The sequence below is a fragment of the Strongylocentrotus purpuratus genome, unplaced genomic scaffold (assembly GCF_000002235.5).
Source record: "Strongylocentrotus purpuratus isolate Spur 01 unplaced genomic scaffold, Spur_5.0 spur5_scaffold_2, whole genome shotgun sequence".
In the NCBI taxonomy this organism is placed as follows: Eukaryota; Metazoa; Echinodermata; class Echinoidea; order Camarodonta; family Strongylocentrotidae; genus Strongylocentrotus; species Strongylocentrotus purpuratus.
The window spans coordinates 31,511,893-31,533,342 of NW_022145605.1; the positions used below are offsets into that span (position 1 = coordinate 31,511,893).

Sequence of the window (21,450 nt, forward strand, 5' to 3'; positions counted from 1 at the left end):
CCTTACAGGCTTTTAACCCCTCCCTTGGGGCCTTGACTTGACCCCACAAAGGAAGTTTGGATCCACCACTGTTTTAAGCTTCTGTCTATTGATATTGCTCAGAAAAGTCAGAAACATAATCTTTAACAATGAAATAACATGCAGGCTTTGATTTGGGTTTCTCCGTATTGAGGAGAATCTAATCGCCACACTTGAGTGAGAAATGTGTGTATCAATTAACGGTCAATGTGGGACTCTATTACCACCGTACCTTGGACTTTAAATATTAAAGGGAGATGAACTTTGAAATAAGCCTACTGGCTGAGGATTTGATTTGCATCCTTCTTGTACCTTGACCTTCATCCTACATCACAAGGTTAATTCTCAAGAAATAAAAATATTCTATGGTTGTTGGCAGGTGTACAGGAATTGGCTGCGTGCAGGGTTAATCATCAAATTAATGTGGCTAGCTGAGAAGATCTATGCATCCACGCTTTGAAAACGTATTGCGACATGCAACTGAAAGTGGACCAGTAACATTGTTGACGGTTGATTAAAAAAAAACTCCGTAATTTGTGTTTGAAATGTTACTAATTATATTCGTTCTACCTTTATACTAACCCTCTAACAATGCAAAAAATCCTGAAAATGTTTTCAAACCACAAAGATATTTATAATTTTCTTTGAAGGCGTCACTGTGCGACACCCTCCTACAGTAAATTCCCCCGACCAATTTTTAAAAAAAAATTTCCAACCGTTTTTCCACGAAAAATAAGACATAAACCAACCTTTAAAAATGTGTCAACACTTAAATGTTTGAAATGGTAAATAGAGCCAATTATTGCTTTGTGACGATTAACATTCACCTAAAATTTAATTAAATTATGATAACATCGTTGGGAGGAATCAAAAATCATTTAGATCAGTTTTTTGTCTGTTTTCACGGCAAACTTTCAGATTATCTTTAATTGTACATTTAGCATTGAAGTAATTTCCTTAGCACCATTTTCTCTCATCTGAACAATGTTACCGGGTCCATTTAAAATGACGTTATGGAGAGTGAATGAATGAGTCAGATTTTTATTTCTTGCAAATAAAACAATGAGAATTTCTAATGGTTTAAATTTATCTACATGACCCGATTAAATCGCTTCCGAACCGAATATGAAGGGAAACACCTGGATATAAAAACACATTAGCCATTTGCCGTGAAAAGATGACAACAACTAAATAACGGTATAAATGTTTGGCGGGCTTTTTATTGTGTTGGTGTTTTTAAAGTACCCACCACAAGTACCTGTACAGATTAGGTTATTAGAGCGACAGTGGTCAATAAGGGAGTTTACAGATAGCACATGGTACAAATGACCCCAAATATCCACAGATCTTTTACACATGGAGAAGTTCCACTTTGAGCATATTAGAATAATAACTGCCAAAGTCCTAGATGTGCTTCATGAATACCTTTTGTTTGCCCTCTTGAAAAGAATACTTCCACCTGCCTATCATAGAATGTACCGTTGATGCATGAATGAATAATGTTACATAACTTTCATGAGCGCATATCCAGTATTCATCTCTGTGGGTTTTACCTTTTTGGTACAAATGACCTTTATCTGCCCATGCGCAGATTGTATCTGTAAACTCCCTTATTATTAACGGACAATGTGGGACTTTATTACCACCGTACCATTGACTTTAAATAAAGGAGAGGAACTTTGAAATAAATATAAGCCTACTGGCTGAGGATTTGATTTGCATTCTTCTTGTACCTTGACCTTCGTCCTACATCACAAGGTTAATTCTCAAGAAATAAAACCATTCTATGGTTGTTCGCAGGTGTACAGGAATTGGCTGCGCAAACAGGCAAAACAACAATGATAAGAATATAGCGTGCAGGGTTAATCATTAAATTAATGTGGCTAGCTGAGAAGATTCGTTCATCCATGCTTTGAAAACGTATTGCGACATGCAACTGAAAGTGGACCAGTAACATTGTTGACGGTTGATTAAAAAGAAAACTGCGTAATTTGTGTTTGAAATGTTATTAATTATATTCGTTTTACCTTTATACTAACCCTCTAACAATGCAAAAAATCCTGAAAATGTTTTCAAACCACAAAGATATTTATAATTTTCTTTGAAGGCGTCACTGTGCGACACCCTCCTACAGTAAATTCCCCCGACCAATTTTTAAAAAAAAATTTCCAACCGTTTTTTCACGAAAAATAAGACATAAACCAACCTTTAAAAATGTGTCAACACTTAAATGTTTGAAATGGTAAATAGAGCCAATTATTGCTTTGTGACGATTAACATTCACCTAAAATTTAATTAAATTATGATAATATCGTTGGGAGGAATCAAAATCGATTAGATCAGTTTTTTGTCTGTTTTCACGGCAAACTTTCAGATTATCTTTAATTGTACATCTAGCATTGAAGTAGTTTCCTTAGCACCATTTTCTCTCATCTGAACAATGTTACCAGGTCCATTCAAAATGACGTTATGGAGAGTGAATGAATGAGTCAGATTTTTATTTCTTGCAAATAAAACAATGAGAATTTCTAATGGTTTAAATTTATCTACATGACCCGATTAAATCGCTTCCGAACCGAATATGAAGGGAAACACCTGGATATAAAAACACATTAGCCATTTGCCGTGAAAAGATGACAACAACTAAATAACGGTATAAATGTTTGACGGGCTTTTTATTGTGTTGGTGTTTTTAAAGTACCCACCACAAGTACCTGTACAGATTAGGTTATTAAAGCGACTGTGGTCATTTGTTGTTGGACGTGAAACGAGGAATCAATTTTATTTGGCATAAACTATATGAAAGTATAATTGTACCCATTACAAAAAGGGAAAATGCCTGAGGTATTTCGTAATTTAGTGTTCTATTATGGAGTTATGAACATGCAGTGACATCAGCAATGCAATTTAACTTCATACTCGGTTAGTAGGGCAAATTTCTTAACACAATTATCGATTACAAATAAATACGTGGACTTGCCCCTGTCGATAAGGATGGTTCCCGCTGAAAGATTTCGCCAACTCTTAAATTGTTGGGTTTCATTTTCATGTCATTTCATATATGGACAATAAACCACGTATTTTCGAAGAAAATCGCTAACCGAGCTGTTTCTAGACGATAAAATGTTCAAAGGGCCAGTCGCAAAAAAGAGAATTGTTGGAGGTGTCAGTGTGTCAGTGTCGTAATTTCATCAAATTTAATGAACACGTCTTTGTTAAGTGCCTCCTTACGAATGACTTTATTCGGGTGTTAATGTATTTCAATAATTAGAGTAAAATTACATATTAACATGACGTGTAGGTCGGACAGACATTATGGCTTTTGTACTACCTACTAACAAATTTATATATTTCGGATCGTGACGTTAAGGGTCGGGTCCTAGAAGAAATTGATTACATACTATTGATACACCCTATAAAAGCACAAAATACACCCAAAATAATATGGGATTTATTTGCATACTTATATCGGACTATTGCGAACAAGTATGGCCACATCGAGGTTTTCCTGCAATCCTTGTAAAGGAAAGTCCCAAACAGGCTAGGACAATGATCAAGTAGATTCACTGCTGCTCAAAATCTCTAAAACTACAAAATGTAACAAAGCATTTCTAAGATTTGTAACAAAATAAATGTGTTGAGCAAACAGAACCATTATGTTCGAATAAAGAAATCCAACCGACGTATGTTTGATAACTAATTTGTATATTTGCATATGTATGCATAATGTGAATGATACATTTCTTATAAGGGAAATAAGCCAACCAAGGCCTACATCTAACCAACAAGACGTAAGAATGAAGAAATAGGACAGAACATGACACAAACAACTGGATCTAAAAGCATAAACCTACAAGTTTGTTCTTTAAGATAGAAAGTGAAGGGGAAAAAAAACAGTACAGATGTTTAATACTGCACTGTTCTTTGGAGGTTTAAGGATCAAGTTCAGTCAGCATAGTTCATAAATCACCAGTGCTCTTCAGGATGTCTTATATCTTCCACACTATTAAAGTCGCCCGTCCGGCTTGGCCTGTTGGATCCGACTACTACGAAAACCATGGTTCAATCAGAGACAATTAAAGCATCACATCATGGAGTTCTTTTAATTATAATTGTGATTAAATTTTGATAAAACATCGATAATTCTCGGGGTTTTTTTTCGGGACGCACTGTATATCAGAAAAGAACTCTGCAAACTGTGCTTTGAATTATCTATGCCGATGATTCATAAGACATGTACAATATTACTGTACTGTGTGCAGCATTAGGGGTCAATGACCTAACTAAGCACTTCGGATTAATTAGCAAGGGGCAACTCCTCCAAAAGTCAACTGGATAAATTATTGTTGCTACAAAAAAGGGCAATGAGAATCATTTGTCATACAAACAGATAAGCGCATTCTGATCAATTTGTTCTATTCCAATAATATTGTAAAAATATATGATTTATAAATCTTCGTCTTGAGTTGCATTATGTATCAACTGAATCTGGACGAGTTGCCTCATGCAATCATTTTTTATATTTTTTTTATGAGAGATTCCACAATTACCCAACGAGACAATCTTCTGATTACCATATCACAATTATGTATATTTCTCGTTTGTTAATATTTTAATTGGAATGAATTTATCGAATGAAAGGTTTTGTAAAATTTATTTGCTGTTATTGGGGAAATAAATGAAATGTACAATAGTGAAAATGATTATTACGGCTAATGAGATATTGTGATAACTGGTGACTGATAACATACCGAGGTAGTTGATTGTTGGACAGATGACAAATGTCTGCTGCTGTGACGGGATCGAGAAGGAGGGCACTCAGTTGCCGTCGGCGGCTGAAGTTTGCAGTACAGTCCTGGTAGTGAGCAGAAGCTGACGGTAGGTGCTTATAGAGCTAGAGATCAAAGCCAAGTATAGTTCTAACCATCAGCAATTATAATTGGACACTTTGGCCAGACGGACAGCGAGATGGACACAGACACGGGTCATCCCGATAGATATCCGTACGTTTATTAGCCGCGAGGGAGAACCGTGCCCGTCACGATGTAAATTCCTACAATTATTTTGTTTTTGTTTTGCAACAGATAAACATAAAAACATATCCTTACCTGAACTAAGATCCGCACACGCTCAAAACTGGGTCTGTGACTTTCCTAAACAAGCGTTGTCATTCTCACTGATATGTTTTGACCTTCACAGTCTAGTTGATGACATATATTCAGAGTATTACAAAGCTCTCTCGAGAAGCAATTAAACCTTATCATCGCCCGACATTGCCCTATAAGAACGATAACCGGAATAAAGCCAACAAACTGACCTTTTGTAACAATAGAAGGTGATTCGAGGTGTCACACCTACGATCAAGTTTACATTCCATTTTTTTATGAGCGCATTTTTTATGCTGGCATGTATATTTTATTTTCTCTCTCTCTCTTTCTCTCTCTCTCTCTCTCTTCTACCGAATGCCCCTAGTCTGTATATATGTGATGATCATAAAATCATCACAAAAATTTGTTCTATATGTATTAAATTTCTCTTTCTTTCTTTTCTTCACGGAAGGACAGACGAGCCCAAAGGGGCATTCCTCCCGTGCTGAGGTTGATGTAGATTAATATTTATCTAAATAAATGGCTGTCAATTATTAAAAAGATATTTATTGACATATTCACTCTAGGGAGGGTTTATACCTGGCTCGGGTTCAGAACTGACACCTATCTGAAGCGTTTGAATACATGAGAGAGAGATAGAGGCAGAAGTCCCAATTCCAGTGTTTTGACCTAGGTCATGTCACGCTGGATCATAAGGTCGTCAAACTCTACACTTTCCATGTTGTACATGTCCTTATTATAGGTTCTCTTGTTTTACCTCCAATTTCTCCCCCTCTTCTTCTTCTTCTTCTTCTTCTTTTATGACTACTACTACTAATACTAATACTACTACTACTACTTCCTCTTCTTCTTCTTCTTCTTCTTCTTCTTCTTCTTCTTCTTCTTCTTCTCTTCTCTTCTTCTTGTAAATTTGTTACATATTATAATGAAAGTGACTCTTAAATTTCCCGTTTTGGGACACGTAAAGAAAAGAAATAAGAAGAAGAAGAAGAAGAAGGAGAAGAAGAAGAAGAAGAAGAAGAAGAAGAAGAAGAAGAAGAAGAAGAAGAAGAAGGAGAAGAAGATCAAGGAGAAGAAGAAGAAGAGGAAGAAGAAGAAGAAGAAAAAGATGAAAAGTGAGGAGGAAAAGAGTCGTCAAGAAAAACTTTTTTTTAGTATGCATAATTACAATTTACGAACCTGCGTGCAAACAGGTTTAACGACATTGTGATCAGAATGTACAAATATTTAAATAGTAGCAGCGTCACATGAATGAAATAGAATTCATATTTTCGTGGTAATAAATGAAATATTTTCAAGGCATTACATCAGATCGTGAATCTCCTAATAGGGTCAACTATATTTCTTCGAATAAATATTTATACAGTAGCAGGGGGAGTTGCCAATCGCCACCAAACAACTGGCATCAATTAACAGTATGATTACTTTAAGCAACACGAAAGATTTTAATTATCCTCTTCCAATCTCGATTAGCTACTAGTCAGCCCTTTTAACAAATATGTAAAATTCATTATTTACTGGAAACAATGGAATAATTTCGATACTCAGGGTACAAATATGTAATGAGAAACGCAATGTGGCACAGGGAAATTATTTTGTGTGTGGCACATAGGACTAAATAGTTAAAACCCCACTGCACTACTAATAGCTACAGTGTACTTGCGCCCTCTATAAAGCAAACATGTATAATCGGTGACCGTTTGCTCACATGATCCCCTTTTTTCTTATGTTAATAGCTGATTTGATGAGATAAACACATGTCAGTGAAATTACAGAGAGGTCTAATCCCTCCTGGATAGACTAGTGTAGACGGGCTTTAAATGACATTCATGTTTCTGTGGTAGTGTTTGTAATATCATCAAAGTAATACATCAGACCATCGACCTATTATTCGGTCCTTGATTAGGTTGCGATGACAGATTATAAAAGCAGACATTGAATATGAAATGATTTATTACTTGAATAAAGAAATGTAATAGCTTGATATACCTATTTAAAGTGTTGAGTCGAAAAAAAATAATATAATTTGTAAACCTACACCATAATTTTTTTCGTTAAAATTTCAATTGTATTTTGAAATCAGTTTCACGAAATTCCTACAATGTTGATGATACATACGGACTGAACATAATTATATTCGAGCATATTATTTATGTTCGGTCCTTAGTACCATCGAAATAATAAGAATTTTATAAAACTGAATTTAAAATGTAGTTGAAAAAAAATATTTAAAATTTTTAAAAAAATGTAGCTTGTGAACCTAGACCATAATCAGTACGCAAGTAACATCACCATGATTTGGAACTTGAATAAATTAAGGTACAGACTGAACATAATTATATTCGAGCATATTAATTATGTTCATTTCTTATGTACCATCAACATTTTAAACATTCCATGAAACTGAATTAAAAATATAATCGAAATTGAAAAAAGTAATAAAGCTTGCCAACCTAGACCATAATCAGTCCGCAAGTAATTCATTAACAATTTGGAACTTGAATAAATTAAGGCAACTTGCAACATAGTCTAGGTTTTCAATCTATGCAACTACCATCAAAATAATTTGGAACTGGAATAAAGAACTGTAGCTTTAAAACCTACGTCAGATGTTTAGGGCCCCGTCTTATGAATAGTTGCTATTAAAACAATCCCAAGTCCTCAATATCAACCGCGAGTATGAATTAGCAGTCTCCTATCTCTTATGGATATATTAAATTGCGATTTATATAAATCGGAAATCAATTGCGATTAATCACAATTTTTGTTGGTATTAAACTGGACCCTGAAATCTGAAATCCTACACTACTGAGGTATGTTTGGAGCCACGAGGGCTTTATTCTTTGTTTAGCATGATCATGAGTCAACACCATTAGGGCTCCAAACAATCGAATGATTTTGTGAGATTGTTTTTATCTGTTGCCTTAGAAACTCGTTCGTGTATTTATGGAAGAATATCAGGTAACTGATTATATATACAGATATCTGCCCATTATATTTTTTGTTTAAAGAAATGTTGTATTCATAATCAGTTTGTGTGTAAGGATTGGTATTGAGTTGTTACCGTGGGTTGTAGAAGAAAGAGAGAGAGAGAGAGAGAGAGAGAGAGAGAAGGAAAAGGAGAGAGAAGGGGCATCTCCCGTCTTCATCCATTTATAAAAAACATCAATGTATGACTCATCTTCGCCCCCCTCCCGTACCACAAGCAAGGCCCCCTCCCCCCCCCCCCCACTGTCTGCGAGTATTTTCTAAACTTCCGAAGTACAATCAACCTGAGGTCATTTCACACATTGAAATATATGCGAGCGTGATATTGCATCATCCGACCGAGACTTGAAATCGCCATGAAGTACTACTTCTTGAATCTTTGCGATCGTCTTGCTGTCACAAATTTGGAATCACGAATGATTAATAACGTAGCATCCGAATGCATGGGACACGTGCCCCCCCCCCCCCCCTCCTCCCCTTCTCTCTCTCTCTCTCCCTCCCTCCCTCCCTCTCTCTCTCTCTCTCTCTCTCTCTCTTTCATGTGATCGATAACGTAGTATACGAATACATGGGACATGTGCCCCCCCCCTTCTCTCTCTATCTCTCTCTCTCTCCCTCCCTCTCCCTCTCTCTCTCTCTCTCTCTCTTTCATGTGATCGATAACGTAGTATCCGAATACATGGGACATGTGCCCCCCTTCTCTCTCTATCTCTCTCTCTCTTCCTCATTTTGCGAAAAAAGGGCAAATATAAAAAATAAGAAAGAGACTAGAGAACAAAATGGATAGGGGAAAAGGAACGTGAAAAAAGTCGTACGACCCCTCACACATCTAATTCGAAGTATGTCATCTATCAAATAAAACAACTGGCACTGTCTTTAGGAAGGAGATTCCATAGTGATGGTCCATTAAAATAAATGTTCCTTTAGAGAAAGGTTATTTTAAAAGAGGGCAATCGAAACTTGTTTGAACTTCTTGTTTCGTAAGAATGAATTTCAGCATTTACAGTGAACATCTCATTAAAAATCGATAGAATATAACATTGGTTATCAACGTAAACTCATCTGTGGAAAATTATCTTTTACCATTGTCCAGTTTGAGAGAGGTAATGGGCAGGAAACAATAACCAACCAATAATTGATCCGATAAGAATTAAATATGTCAATCACCGTTTCTTGCCCTACTCTTCTCTCGCCCCAGTATTTCCTTGTTAGGAGCCGTTTTCACAAAACGATAAAACTGTTGGATGCTCGTCTAGATGAACACAGAAACAGCTATGTGGGACCACGCACAATAAAATGGAATAGAGATTTAGTCCAAATTTTTCAGTTACTTCTCGTCGAATATGGGGGATTTAAATAGCGATCCTTTTCAGGATCCAGATGTGTTTTTCCAAATTGTTATTTAAAAAAATAACAATAACAATAACAAAAACATCACAAAATATATTTCCCCCGTACCAATAACCAAATCTGAACCTTCTCAAACCTCCAACGAGTGACCATGATCAGTCGTCGTAACAGTGTCATTGTGATTGGGATCAAGTTTAGGACATGTTATCAAGCGTCAGTTTTGTGTAAACAGGGTCGCAATTCTTCTTGTTCTGAATGACAATCCAAATTGCTGTTTCCTTTAACAGCGGAACTGTCTTCGTTTTAACTGCGGTCATATTGATAACGGAGCGGGAGTTCAATAAAAAAAATCAGCGGCTGAAAACAGACTGAATTAATCTTTAATGATACACGTGCCAATAAAATGTTCCTTTGGGGCGTTGATATTTATTTTCATCACATGACTCTCTTTTAATTGTTATCTAAACACGATTACAAAGATGTTCAGGGTATGAAGCAATTCCAACACCCCAATTATTACTGTAGGCGGATTTAATCGATGAGAACCTCCCGGCCCCCTTCAATTCAATGTTAAAGCGACTGTTCATATTTGTCAAGACTGTTTAGTCCCTATTTGTACAGCATACGGACTTTGATCGTTCATTAAGTCTCCCCATTTTCAATGATATGGCGAGCGCTTTTTTAAGCGTTTTAAGAACTGCAAACATCATTATCTTAAAGCAAAGGGGGGTGACCTCATCGTAGAAAAAACAAACATATCCAGTCTACTGTTCGCCCATGTGTTACGTCGGTATGGTAATTATTTCAACGCCTGAAGAAAGGGAGATTAGAGGAAGGGGGCATTTTGAACTCTGAATTATAGCGTAGATGATGACAGAAATTAAATTATTTCAAATTGTTCATCTCCTGGTACATTTACAAGGAGTGCTTACGTGATCTTTAGCACCAAGTTGTAGAAGGCAAGCAGAGACAGAGGAACTGAGGCAATGGTGTAAAGGTATATATACCATGGATATATAGGATTTCATATTTTTATCACTCAAATCGATGAAGGTGCTTTCAAATGTCACGCACTGTCGTCTTTCGATCGATATCGGTCTTTTAGATCTAAAATCTGGGCATTAAAATTATTTTGGATTAATCAATTGATGACCATTCAAATTGACTGAGCGTCAAAATGATTTCAGTTAAGGGCATTCTAAATTTTGTTATCCGCAATCGATTTATTTTCAGGGCCACACAACTATGTAACGTGCATACAAAGTCGTGAACTTACGTACGATTCCAAATTTTGTGCATTGAATTTCGATGTTCGTGCATTCAAATTAACACCGACGGTAGGCCTGAGGAGCCTTTCGGGGCGTTCAATTTCATTTGAGGGAAATCAATGAATTGATTCGTTCTTTCCTGTTTGTATTAGTCGCGTGTGCTTGTTTGTGTGATTTTATATTGTTGGTTTTTTACGACTTTTACGAATTTCTGTTACGAATATTTGTATTTCAAGAGTAAGAATGCGAATTGGTTACATTAATTGTTGCTAGGTATGACAAACATGTAATGGCTTACAAAGATTCGTGCATTAAATTTGATTACATCACAACAATGGCCTATTGTTAGTACAAAGGGTATATTAAATGCATCTTTCCCATACACACCTGAGAAGAAGGCATCCATATATTTAAATACAGTTAAGTTAATAAACGACCCCGCATAGTAAGTCACGCTATTTAGGAAATGGCGATGCCCATTTTTATTGCTGAGAAACTGTACATTAATCTTGCTTGTTTCTCTCTCTTATACAATTTGGTGGGGATTCTTGTAGATTAAAGGGTAAGAATACAATAAATCTCTCAGAATAAACATTATTTCTTGGGGTGAGGTTTCCTTTAACATTTAGTTGCATGACCAAATCGCCAAATTGAGCTAATATAAAGATAAATATATAAATAACGATCTACAAAATATTGAGTGCAAATATGAGGCGCTTGTCACCCACAAAGAAAGCAACTCTTATACAAATAATTCACGTTTGCGAATAGATTACACAGTGATTCATGAATTGTTATATACTGTACCTCACCATTTTATTGTTACCATTTCCGTAAAAGTCAGGCGCGGGTACATGGGGCGACAGGAGCCGCGCCCCCCCCCCCCCCCTCAAAAAAGGGAAAGGAAAGGAAAGGAAAAGGGGGAGAACAATCTGCACCAAACTGGCCCTATTCTGCCCAATAACACCCCCATTATAATTATGGAAAACACTTGTTTTTATTTGGCAGGCTTCATCGAATTCCGTGACTGCACGTTTCAATTACTTCTACTCGCTTGATCGTCTAAGGATCATGGGGTGTTGTAAGGCAGAGACGGTGGCGCTCGTTTTCGCCGCCGTCGAAAACTTCTTCCACTCCGCGATCATCTTCGGATGGCCGTCTCTCGTCTACGTGCTCAAGGACCTCGGTTATTACAGCGATTTATGCCCACCACCCGACGACAACGCCACGACCACCGCGTCGACATCGCCCTTGGTGACAGCGTCTCCCGCATCGATGACGACTGAAGGTGATGATTCGTTGGAGGAAGCCGTGGTCGAATGCGATGCTCAGGATGCCAGACTGTTGCTTATTTACACCATTTCATCGAGTATGTTACCATGCAGTATGCTCTTATCGGGGATTCTCTTTACAAGAGGAGGTACCCTCATCACCCGTCTCATATTCAGGTTGGTTACCCAGAATCATCTTGATTATTACATCATCATTATGATCATATAATTATCATAATTGCATTTCATACGTGCAAAATAATGTATCGCAGTATCTTTAATGGTTCTGCTCTTTAAATGAATTTTTCATAGATTTCCATTTTATCTCCCCCCCCCCCAAAAAAAAAAAATATATATATAGATATTATATATATATATATATATTTAAGCATTTCGCAATTTCGCGTGCTCGCGCGCGTTTTCGTTTGTCATGGCCGTACGCAACATAAAATCACCATTGTTTTCTATCCTGATATTTCCCTTTTGTTCCGAACAATATGATACCATGTTCATCTCTTTATGAACATTACGAATGAGTGTTCGTTCAAGATAAATGTCCGTGCGCGCGAGGTCTTTTAATAAATAGCATATATGGGTAAAACATGCCTATAAAAATTCCATAATAGCTCTTTGGGATGCTTGGGGATCCCCAATTTGTTTTCATATTTGAGATAGAGTATGAGTCGGAGATAATGATTTCATGTCTCATTTGGCCATTAAATATAATTATATAAAAAAAATACGAAATTAGCATATTACGACGTCAAAAAAAATTTATGGAAAATTTATTGTATCTCTGTATATATTGATCGATTTCCTTCCAGATGTTGATATGTTGTAGCTGAGAAAATTCTCTACAAGTTTAGGATCACAATTTTTCATTTTTATGACGTCATTATAGTTTAAAATTGCGATTAAAGGCGACAATACATGTCAGAATTTTTCTTCATTTGCGTGTTATGCCGTTCTCAGATTTGCATGTAGTCAATGGGATATTAAAATCTATTGGATAACCCACTTGTCTGCAGTGCTAAAGGTTGTAGGTTCGATTCCTAGAGTGTCCACTTTTGTTTAATGTCAAAAGGTCATTCACCTCCATCAAATTCACGACAGATCACCTAATTCGTCCTTAGTGACGAATTAAATTTCTCGTTTTCTTTGTAGTGTATCCCTATTCATAGCTTACCTGTGTATGGCGCTCAGCTCCCCGTCTGTTCCCGATCTCCTCTTCCCGGGAACAATTATTATGGCGGTTACAGGGATCTTCATCTGCATTTGTGGATTTGAGGTATGTTGATTTAGAAGTAGGCAGTGGTGGATCTATAGGGACATCTTGGGCACGTCCAGCCCCCCCCCCCCCCCCCCATTCCCCCGGCGAAAAAAATCAGGGGGGAGGAGGAAGAAAATATTTTTTTCACAGGCTGATTTGTTTTCCCTTGTCACAAAATATTCGAAGTTTTACCCCCCCCCCCCCCCCCCTGCCAGTGAATCCTAGACCCGCCACGGGTAGCAGTATAGTAGTAGTAGTAGTTGTAGTAGTAGTAGTAGTAGTAGTAGTAGTAGTTGTAGTAGTAGTAGTAGTAGTAGTAGTAGTAGTAGTAGTTTTATTAGTAATTAATATGGTATTGCCAGTAGAAGTAGTAGTATTAGTAGTAGAAGTGTTAGTGGCAGTACTAGTTGTATACAAGTAGAAGACGAAAAAGTAGTAGTGAAGCAGAAGAAGTATTAATGGTAGTGGTTGTAGGTGTTACTGTTTTAGTAATTTGATGTGGTATTACCAGTATTAGTAGTAGAAGTAGTAGTAGTAGTAGTAGTAGTAGTAGTAGTAGTGGTAGTACTAGAAGTATTGGTAGTAGTAGTAGTGGCAGTAGTAGTAGTAGTAGTAGTAGTAGTAGTAGTAGTAGTAGTAGTAGTAGTATAGTACTTGTGGTATTGCCAGTAATATTAGTAGTAGTGGTAGTAGAAGTAGTAGAAAAAGTTCATTTTATTACTCGTTTTATTGTCAGAAGGCTAATCTACCACAAGCTTCATTGCATAAATTTAGAAGAAGAAATTATCAGATACAAGCATGAAAACAGGTGCAAATATCGAAATATGATACAACATTGTCTTTCTCTCATCTCTTATTTTCTTTTAAAATTGGAATCACCATATAAATATTATGTATTAAGCATATATACCACTATCATTATACGTTTCTGTTTTCTTTTGTTTCACTTTTAAGGTATCCAATTTATTTCCGAAGTATAAGTCAACATCGCTAGGACTCATCGTCGGGGCCTGCGATTCCAGCGCATGCGTTTTACTGTTAATCAAGGTAAAATATGACCAGGGGTGTTTCACAAAGATCCTAAGTCGAACTTAACTCTAAGTTGGACTTAAAAGTTATGGAGAACTATTTGTAGCCTTAAAATAAAATATGTTCAAAAGCGAAAAATATTTTAAACTTTTCATAAATTCCACATCGAGAACATGAAATCTTCTTGATAGTAGAAAATATGAATGATTTGAATCAACATTTTATGCCTTTAAAATAACTTTAACAAAAGATATTTAAAGATGATAACGGCTTTCCATAAATATTAAATCCAACTTAGAGATAAGTTCAACTTAGGATCCTTGTGAAACACCCCCAGATTTTCATGATACATTTATCGTTGAGACAATCTCATACAGATATACAAATTGAAATATGCATTTTAACTCTTCTAGGTCGACAAAACTACGACTGTTTTTTTTTTTTTTTTTAATCCTAGCTATTTTACGCTAGTTTAATTGGGTGTTCTTTTTCAAGAAACTTATTACTTGCTGAAACCATCTTTGTAGACCAGTTTTGCAACCCACTAATTTAAGGTGACTTAATTAATATCAGAATTAAAGTTTTATATTTCTTTCTTTTTCTGTATTTACAATTACACAATTTTACATTAATTGATTGATGATTGATCAATTATAATTACTAATTTCACCAGACTGCTATGTGGGTAAGCAACCAGAGGACCTAATTCCTCTCCGAGTGACTTGGTAATGTGGATTTACAGAAAAGGCAGTAGCGTATCGACTTGGTTTTGAACCCGGGACCTTCTGTTATGAGACCACAGCTCTGCCATTGAGATATTAGTACTCAGGGTCTGCTAACTTGTACATTTAATGTTGGGTTGTTAATGTTAGCAAATGTATGGATGTGTCGTGGGGTACTGGTTCATTCACTAAACTAAACTCTCAATCTAAGGGTTGAGGGTTCGAATCCCAGCCCGGCACTTAGCGTCCTTTGGCAAGATATTAATCCGCTTTTGACACCCTCCACCCAGGTGTAAATGGCTACTTGGAAATTGCTGGGGGTAATGGTAATTGCAGGGTCCACAGGAAGAGGAGTATTTCTACTGACGTGGTTATCTAGCTGAGTAAATAAGACCAAATCATTATTAGTATCATTATTACTTTTACTGCTACTACTATAAATACTCTTTTGCAGGTCTTGTACGATGCTGGCATATCGATGAGCGCGTCTTTCTACGCCCTGGCCGTCTCGACCCTCTTCTTCACAATAAACACCGTCCTCCTTCCTCGCGACCATATACCATGGCCCCTACCTGAAGGCTATCGACTTCGAGATGATGGAATATGCTCAAAGAACAAAGATGAACCCCCGGAGCCGCCCCTCCAAATTCCAGACAATCCGATAAATGGATCGACAATAGAGACGAAGGATAACAACAATAAATACGTGACTGTTAATGACGCATTTGATGGTGTAATGTCGTCAGGATTTTATTCAAATTTAAATGAGAATGGTATAATGAATAATCACATTTGCTCGGATGACGTGTCTATTGAAAAGAGGGCGGCATCCCCGGTTGCAGAACCGGAGACTGGAGAGAAGGAGGGATCGATTTTAGCGAAGGATGTTAAAGATAATGAGAAGGAGAATGGCAGGGTTGTGTGCCATGATAACGCAGGATATGAACACGATCATGAGCAAGGTACATTTAAGATTTTACTTTATATGGTAGTAAAGTAATAGGCTACGTGCAGTAACATATAAAGTTAATTCACTTTGTTGAACTAACCAATGATCATTAATAAACTTATGTGCAGAAATTCATATACATTTTGATAATGATGGTGGTGATGATAATAATAATAATAATTATAATGAAAATAACAATAATGATAATGACAATAATGGTAATAATATCAATATCAATAGTAATGATATTAATAAAGATAATAATAATGATTTTAATAAAGATAATAATAATGATAATAAAAATAAAAAATGAATAAATAAAGGAATAGATAGAAGACGAAGATACATGTCATTACTATACATTCAGAACGATTTATGCGAGCAAAAAAAAGTGATGTAATGTGCAATATTAACACTGACAAAACTACTAGAGGATTCACTTTAGAATATTCATTTTCACGCAAACCATTTCTCATTTCGCGTTAAGCACAAGATGGGAACTTTGACGCTATTCTCGAAACCGATCTCAAAATTGCTGGTCAGAAGCTCGATAACGAGGCCGACGTCCGCGTCGACGTCGAGCTTTCCAAGGCGGCTCGTCGGGCGACCAGGGATAAGCTGACCGAAGACCAGCGAGTCGAAGATTTCCCGACCACGTGGTCGGTCCTGAGGTCGCCCATGTTTCTCCTGATGACGTTCTGGACGATCGCGGTTCAAGGGGAGATCTTCTTCGTGATCGGGATCATGAACCCGTGGTTGACGTTTCTAGCCGATGGCGATACTGAAACAGGTCGGTGACGTACTATATACATGTGTACTGGGGGAGGCGTTACACAAAACTTGTCATCAGTGACAAAATGAAAGTTTATGTTATAAGCAACTGAAATCCTTGCTTCTGATTGGTTATCAGCAGATTTTTTTTCAGTGATTTTTGTAACTTGTCATTGAAAAAAGACTTTGTGAAACGGGTTCCCGTTCTTTGGTTGTACGACGCTTGCTTTTTGCGACAATTATTGTTCCGCGCCCATTTTTCTTACCCTAACCGACCGAATTCATACATTCAACCCTAGACCCGACACCATGCCTAGCCCTAACCCTAAACATAACCCTTAACATAACCTAAAACCCAATTCAACCCCAACTTTATACCTCTGACGAAATAAAGCCAGGGGCTATTTCACAAAGATCCTAAGTTAAAGAGTTATCTTTAAGATGGACTCTAAAAATATGGAAAGCCGTTAGCATCTATGAAAATATGTTGTAAAATTTATTTTTAAAAGGCATAAGATGTTGATTCATATCATTCGTGTTTTCTATTATATCAGGAAGGTTTCATGTTCTTGATGTGGAATTTATAAAAAGTCTTACATACTTGAATTTTCGCTTTTGAATATATTTTATTTCAAGGCTACAAATGGCTCTCCATAATATTTAAGTCCAACTTAGAGTTGAGTTCGACTTCGGATCTTTGTCTTTGTGAGCCACCCCCCCCCCCCCCCTGGAACAATTGTCGCAGAAGCTAATTTCCGGTCACCAATTCTTAGACTGAATTGAAACGGGAAAGTGTGGTGATAAATAGCCAAGGGGATCTCCATAATCAATAAAAAGTCTTGTATATATTGCACGTTAAGTGCTCTATATTCACTGTGCGTTATTTCCCCGTTTTTCAGCCATTTGCATGTACTCGGTTTTTCGAAGTTGTGTATTAATGATTGTAACTGGTTTAATAATAATAATATTAATAATAATGATAATAATATTGTTTACCCAGGGAGGCCTCATCAGCTTCAAAGCTAAATCAAATCAAATCAAATCTGTTCTTCCTGATGAGGGCACTGGAAGTGTCTGACTGGTAGATGGGTTGCTTGCAACGTGCCCCGACCCCCTTTTATACATGTAGAAAATGACCCCCCCCCCCCCCTTACCGGTGTTGAATCTGCCCGTGTACTTAGTATTAACCGCTCACTCTAAACATTCGGAAATCCTATTAATATCTAATCATAAGTTTCAGTATTTTCGAGAGAGTAATGAATAAGTTAAAATATGCTGTTCTTTCTTTCTTTTTACTTGTTTCTACATAGTAAGTTTTTATACCAACATCTTAGCTGTGGCAACTATAGGAAGTTTGTTCGGGTCGCCTATTATGGGTTATGTCTTCGACCGACGAAAACAACGTTCTGAAAAGTCTCCGAAGAAAGGTAAAATTGTTGACAAACTAGTTCATGCAATTTATATATCTCAGGGGTGACCCGACATATTTTTTCTCAAAGATATATAACATTGGGTTAGACAAATGGATTCATGTTGTGGAATCGATCAGAAAAGGTTGATCATCTAGCATATAAGTATTGGTGTGTACTGCAAGGTTCTGGAATCATTAAAATGATAAGAAATTTGGCCCAGTCATGGTAGCTTTGCAAGCACTGTAAAATTTATATGGGACTACACGAACATTTGACATGAAAATGTATTCCCAAGTTTTATGATGGTTCATGCTATATTTAGAATATTAAGACATTTGAAGAGCCATGCTTTTCAGGGAACATTTTTTTTTGTATCTGATGTTCTTCCGCCCTTGCCTAATACAATGATAACGCTCACAAATTATTTTTCATCTACTCCCAGAAGTCAACCTTCTCTTTAAGTGTTTTTTCCATAATAATTCACTCCTTTAACATGTCACACCGTGCTTATCTCTCCTTTTTTTTTAAAAGCAGATGACACAAAAGGACCATATGCGGACTTGCGAGATAGCTGGCTACCACTGGCCGTGGCTTCGGGTACAGCCATAGTTATGTCTTTGTTACTGATGATCCCTAACCTCCCCGTACAGTTCGGTACCTTCGTCGCACTGACGGCTGTCAGAGCCATGTTTTATTCTGCATCTGCAGCCATAGTACCAATAAGGTAAGTCTTTATAGGTAGAAGATCATACCATAGATTTCCACTTGTTATCGATCTTTGATGGTAATTATGAGAGATGTAACAAGTGCTAAGGAGGTGGTGGTGGTGGTGGGGGGGGGGGGGCTGGCGGACGCACCCTCCCCTCTCCGGCCCATCGAATGGCAAAATGAACAAAAAGAGAGGGGGATCGAAGGAGCGATAGAGAGAGAGAAAGAGAGAAGGAAGAAATAAAGAAATTGAGAGGGACAAAGGGGTGCTTTCGAAAGATAGAATACCCCCCCCCCCCCCCCCAGTCCTATCCTCATTACTAGATGCCTCGATTATTCCTGTTTATTATCATTTTATCAATATTATTTTAAGGAACGATTGGACTTTGGGATAATATAACCTGGCTTTTGTGCACCTAAAGTTGTTTTCATAAGCATCATTAAATCTATATGTCTACTTATTTGAAAATCTATGAATTTGACCTTGGACTTCGACATCAATTTTACTATTGTCTTTTATTTATTTTATGTTTCTGAATAGTTTTCCCATGCGATTTTATCCGACTGTGTTCGGAGCTACAAACTTCATCGCTGGTCTAGTCTCCCTTACACAGTATCCTCTCTTCATTGTCATCCAGGAATCATTAGGCGGTGATCCCCGATGGGTAAGATGAAATATATCTATAATATTTATTATTTTATTTAGTGATTTCATTTCCAGGCAGTTAAACAAAAAATAAAATACAGAGACAAGGGAAGTAAGAAATACCACCGACTAGTGCCCGAGGATAGTCAAAAGGAGATTGTTGCCTGCTGATATTAAGTTGTTTTTAATAGAAGCAGAAACATGAGAGTAACAGGTAAGTGAACGTTAGAGCAATTTTGTTTGAAGATACGATCAATCAAACACAAATTGGCAACTCTGTGACGTATCTTGCGAGGTCTCCTCCCATTTTCCCTGTACTGAAAAAAAAAATCCTTCGAAGAAATTTCCAATCATCCATTCACTTAGATTTTCTTTATTGTTTCTTAATTTGATAAAAAATAGATAATATAATGTTTTTTATTTGAAAAAAATTAGTTGTAATCAGATTACTCATTATAGAAGGTCAATATGGTTCAAGCTCTGCATTTCAACAGCTTACATTCTTCTTTTACTTGTTCTATGTACGTCCTACTACATTTACTTGTATTATTGACACAATTTATTTATCCGTATATATTGTTTTGCAACCGACATATCCGCTTGCAACATTTTAAACGACTTATTAAACTTCTAGATCTCTATATGAAGGTAAATCTTTTCTCTTTTCACTGTCCGTTGTCCGTTGTCCATAAAGTAAGTAATGCACATCAGAGGATCTTGCAGTGTAGTAGAATATTATTTGCACAATCAATGCGCTCTATAGATTTGATATCATCTGTCATTTTGTTATCAAAATATTACTTTCCTTCCAGGTGATCTTTGGGATGATGCTTCTCAACGTGGTTGGTCTGGTGTACCCTATATACATCTATGTCTACGGAAATAACCGCGAGAAGCGATACTTGGAATCGAGAAGACCAGAAGAAGACCCAACTACAAACGGCACTGCTGCTTAACCCTCTCCCCGTTTTATTCGACTAAGACCCCGGTTGCACCAACGAGACCGTCACCACACTGACAACCTACGAAAGGTCTCGTAGACTAGTGGTTTATTTACTTGACCCTCAATTCGAGGGTCTAGGGTTCGACTCCCCGCAAGGAACGAACACCCTGTGGCAAGGTTTACTTGATCGCCCTTGTCTATCCTCCCGTTCAGACTACCTAAATTCATCGTACGGCTATACGATCAGTAATTACGATTATGTATAGTCTGAACGTCTGGTAACGAAACTGACTCCTCTCTAATTAAGACAGCTTCTCAATAGGTATCATTCAATATTTGTTCCTTAAATTGTGTAATTATGTGAAAGAGGATGTCATTTTATAAGAGATACTACTTGTTAGATCCGCTACTGGTTAAATTGTAAACTGCTGCTAAAGTGTGATCTGCTGCTGAAGTGTAAACTGCTGTTGGAGTGTAAACTGCTGCTAGATTATAATCTGCTGCTAAAGTGTAATTTGCTGCCAGGGGGGTTATGGGTCGACCCCCCACCCCCCCCCCCCAAAAAAAAAAATTGTTTGGTGTGTTTTGGAGGTAAACCCACCCTCAACCCTCAAAAAAAAAAATTGTGGTAATGGGTGACCAAAAAAAGGTGACCTTACCCCCCCCCCCCCCCTACGGAACGATCGGTCTTTAAAAGGACGTCAGACGTAGCAGTCCACTAAAAGTGCAAATCAAAAAGTCCCCCTATTTGCCCGACACAGGTCTGCGTCACCGACTGGCGGTGTCTGCATTTATTTATAAGTTAGTTCATGAAAGCTATATAAGAGGAGGTGAAAAGTTTGTAGAGATGTGATATGTAAAGCAAAAATTTAAAAATGGAAACAGGGAAAAGGAAATCGGAAAGAAAAAATAGAAAAGGTATCACGAGGCTGAAAATGGAAGGGGAAGTAAACCCCTCGCAGAAGAATGATAAGATTGAAAGAGAAGATTGTGCCAT

At 37.1% G+C, this 21,450-nt stretch overlaps 1 protein-coding gene across 1 annotated transcript; it reads left to right on the plus strand.

Annotated features, from left to right (window-relative positions):
* Positions 1 to 11,704: 11,704 nt before the first annotated feature.
* LOC105441531 (solute carrier family 43 member 3-like) lies at positions 11,705 to 20,650 on the plus strand. Its single transcript, XM_030992204.1, has 9 exons — positions 11,705 to 12,180; positions 13,168 to 13,291; positions 14,228 to 14,320; positions 15,479 to 15,986; positions 16,461 to 16,763; positions 18,055 to 18,171; positions 18,691 to 18,880; positions 19,406 to 19,529; positions 20,323 to 20,650. Exons 1-9 carry the CDS (start codon positions 11,804 to 11,806, stop codon positions 20,464 to 20,466), a joined length of 1,980 nt encoding a protein of 659 aa, XP_030848064.1. The 5' UTR covers positions 11,705 to 11,803; the 3' UTR covers positions 20,467 to 20,650.
* Positions 20,651 to 21,450: the final 800 nt, after the last annotated feature.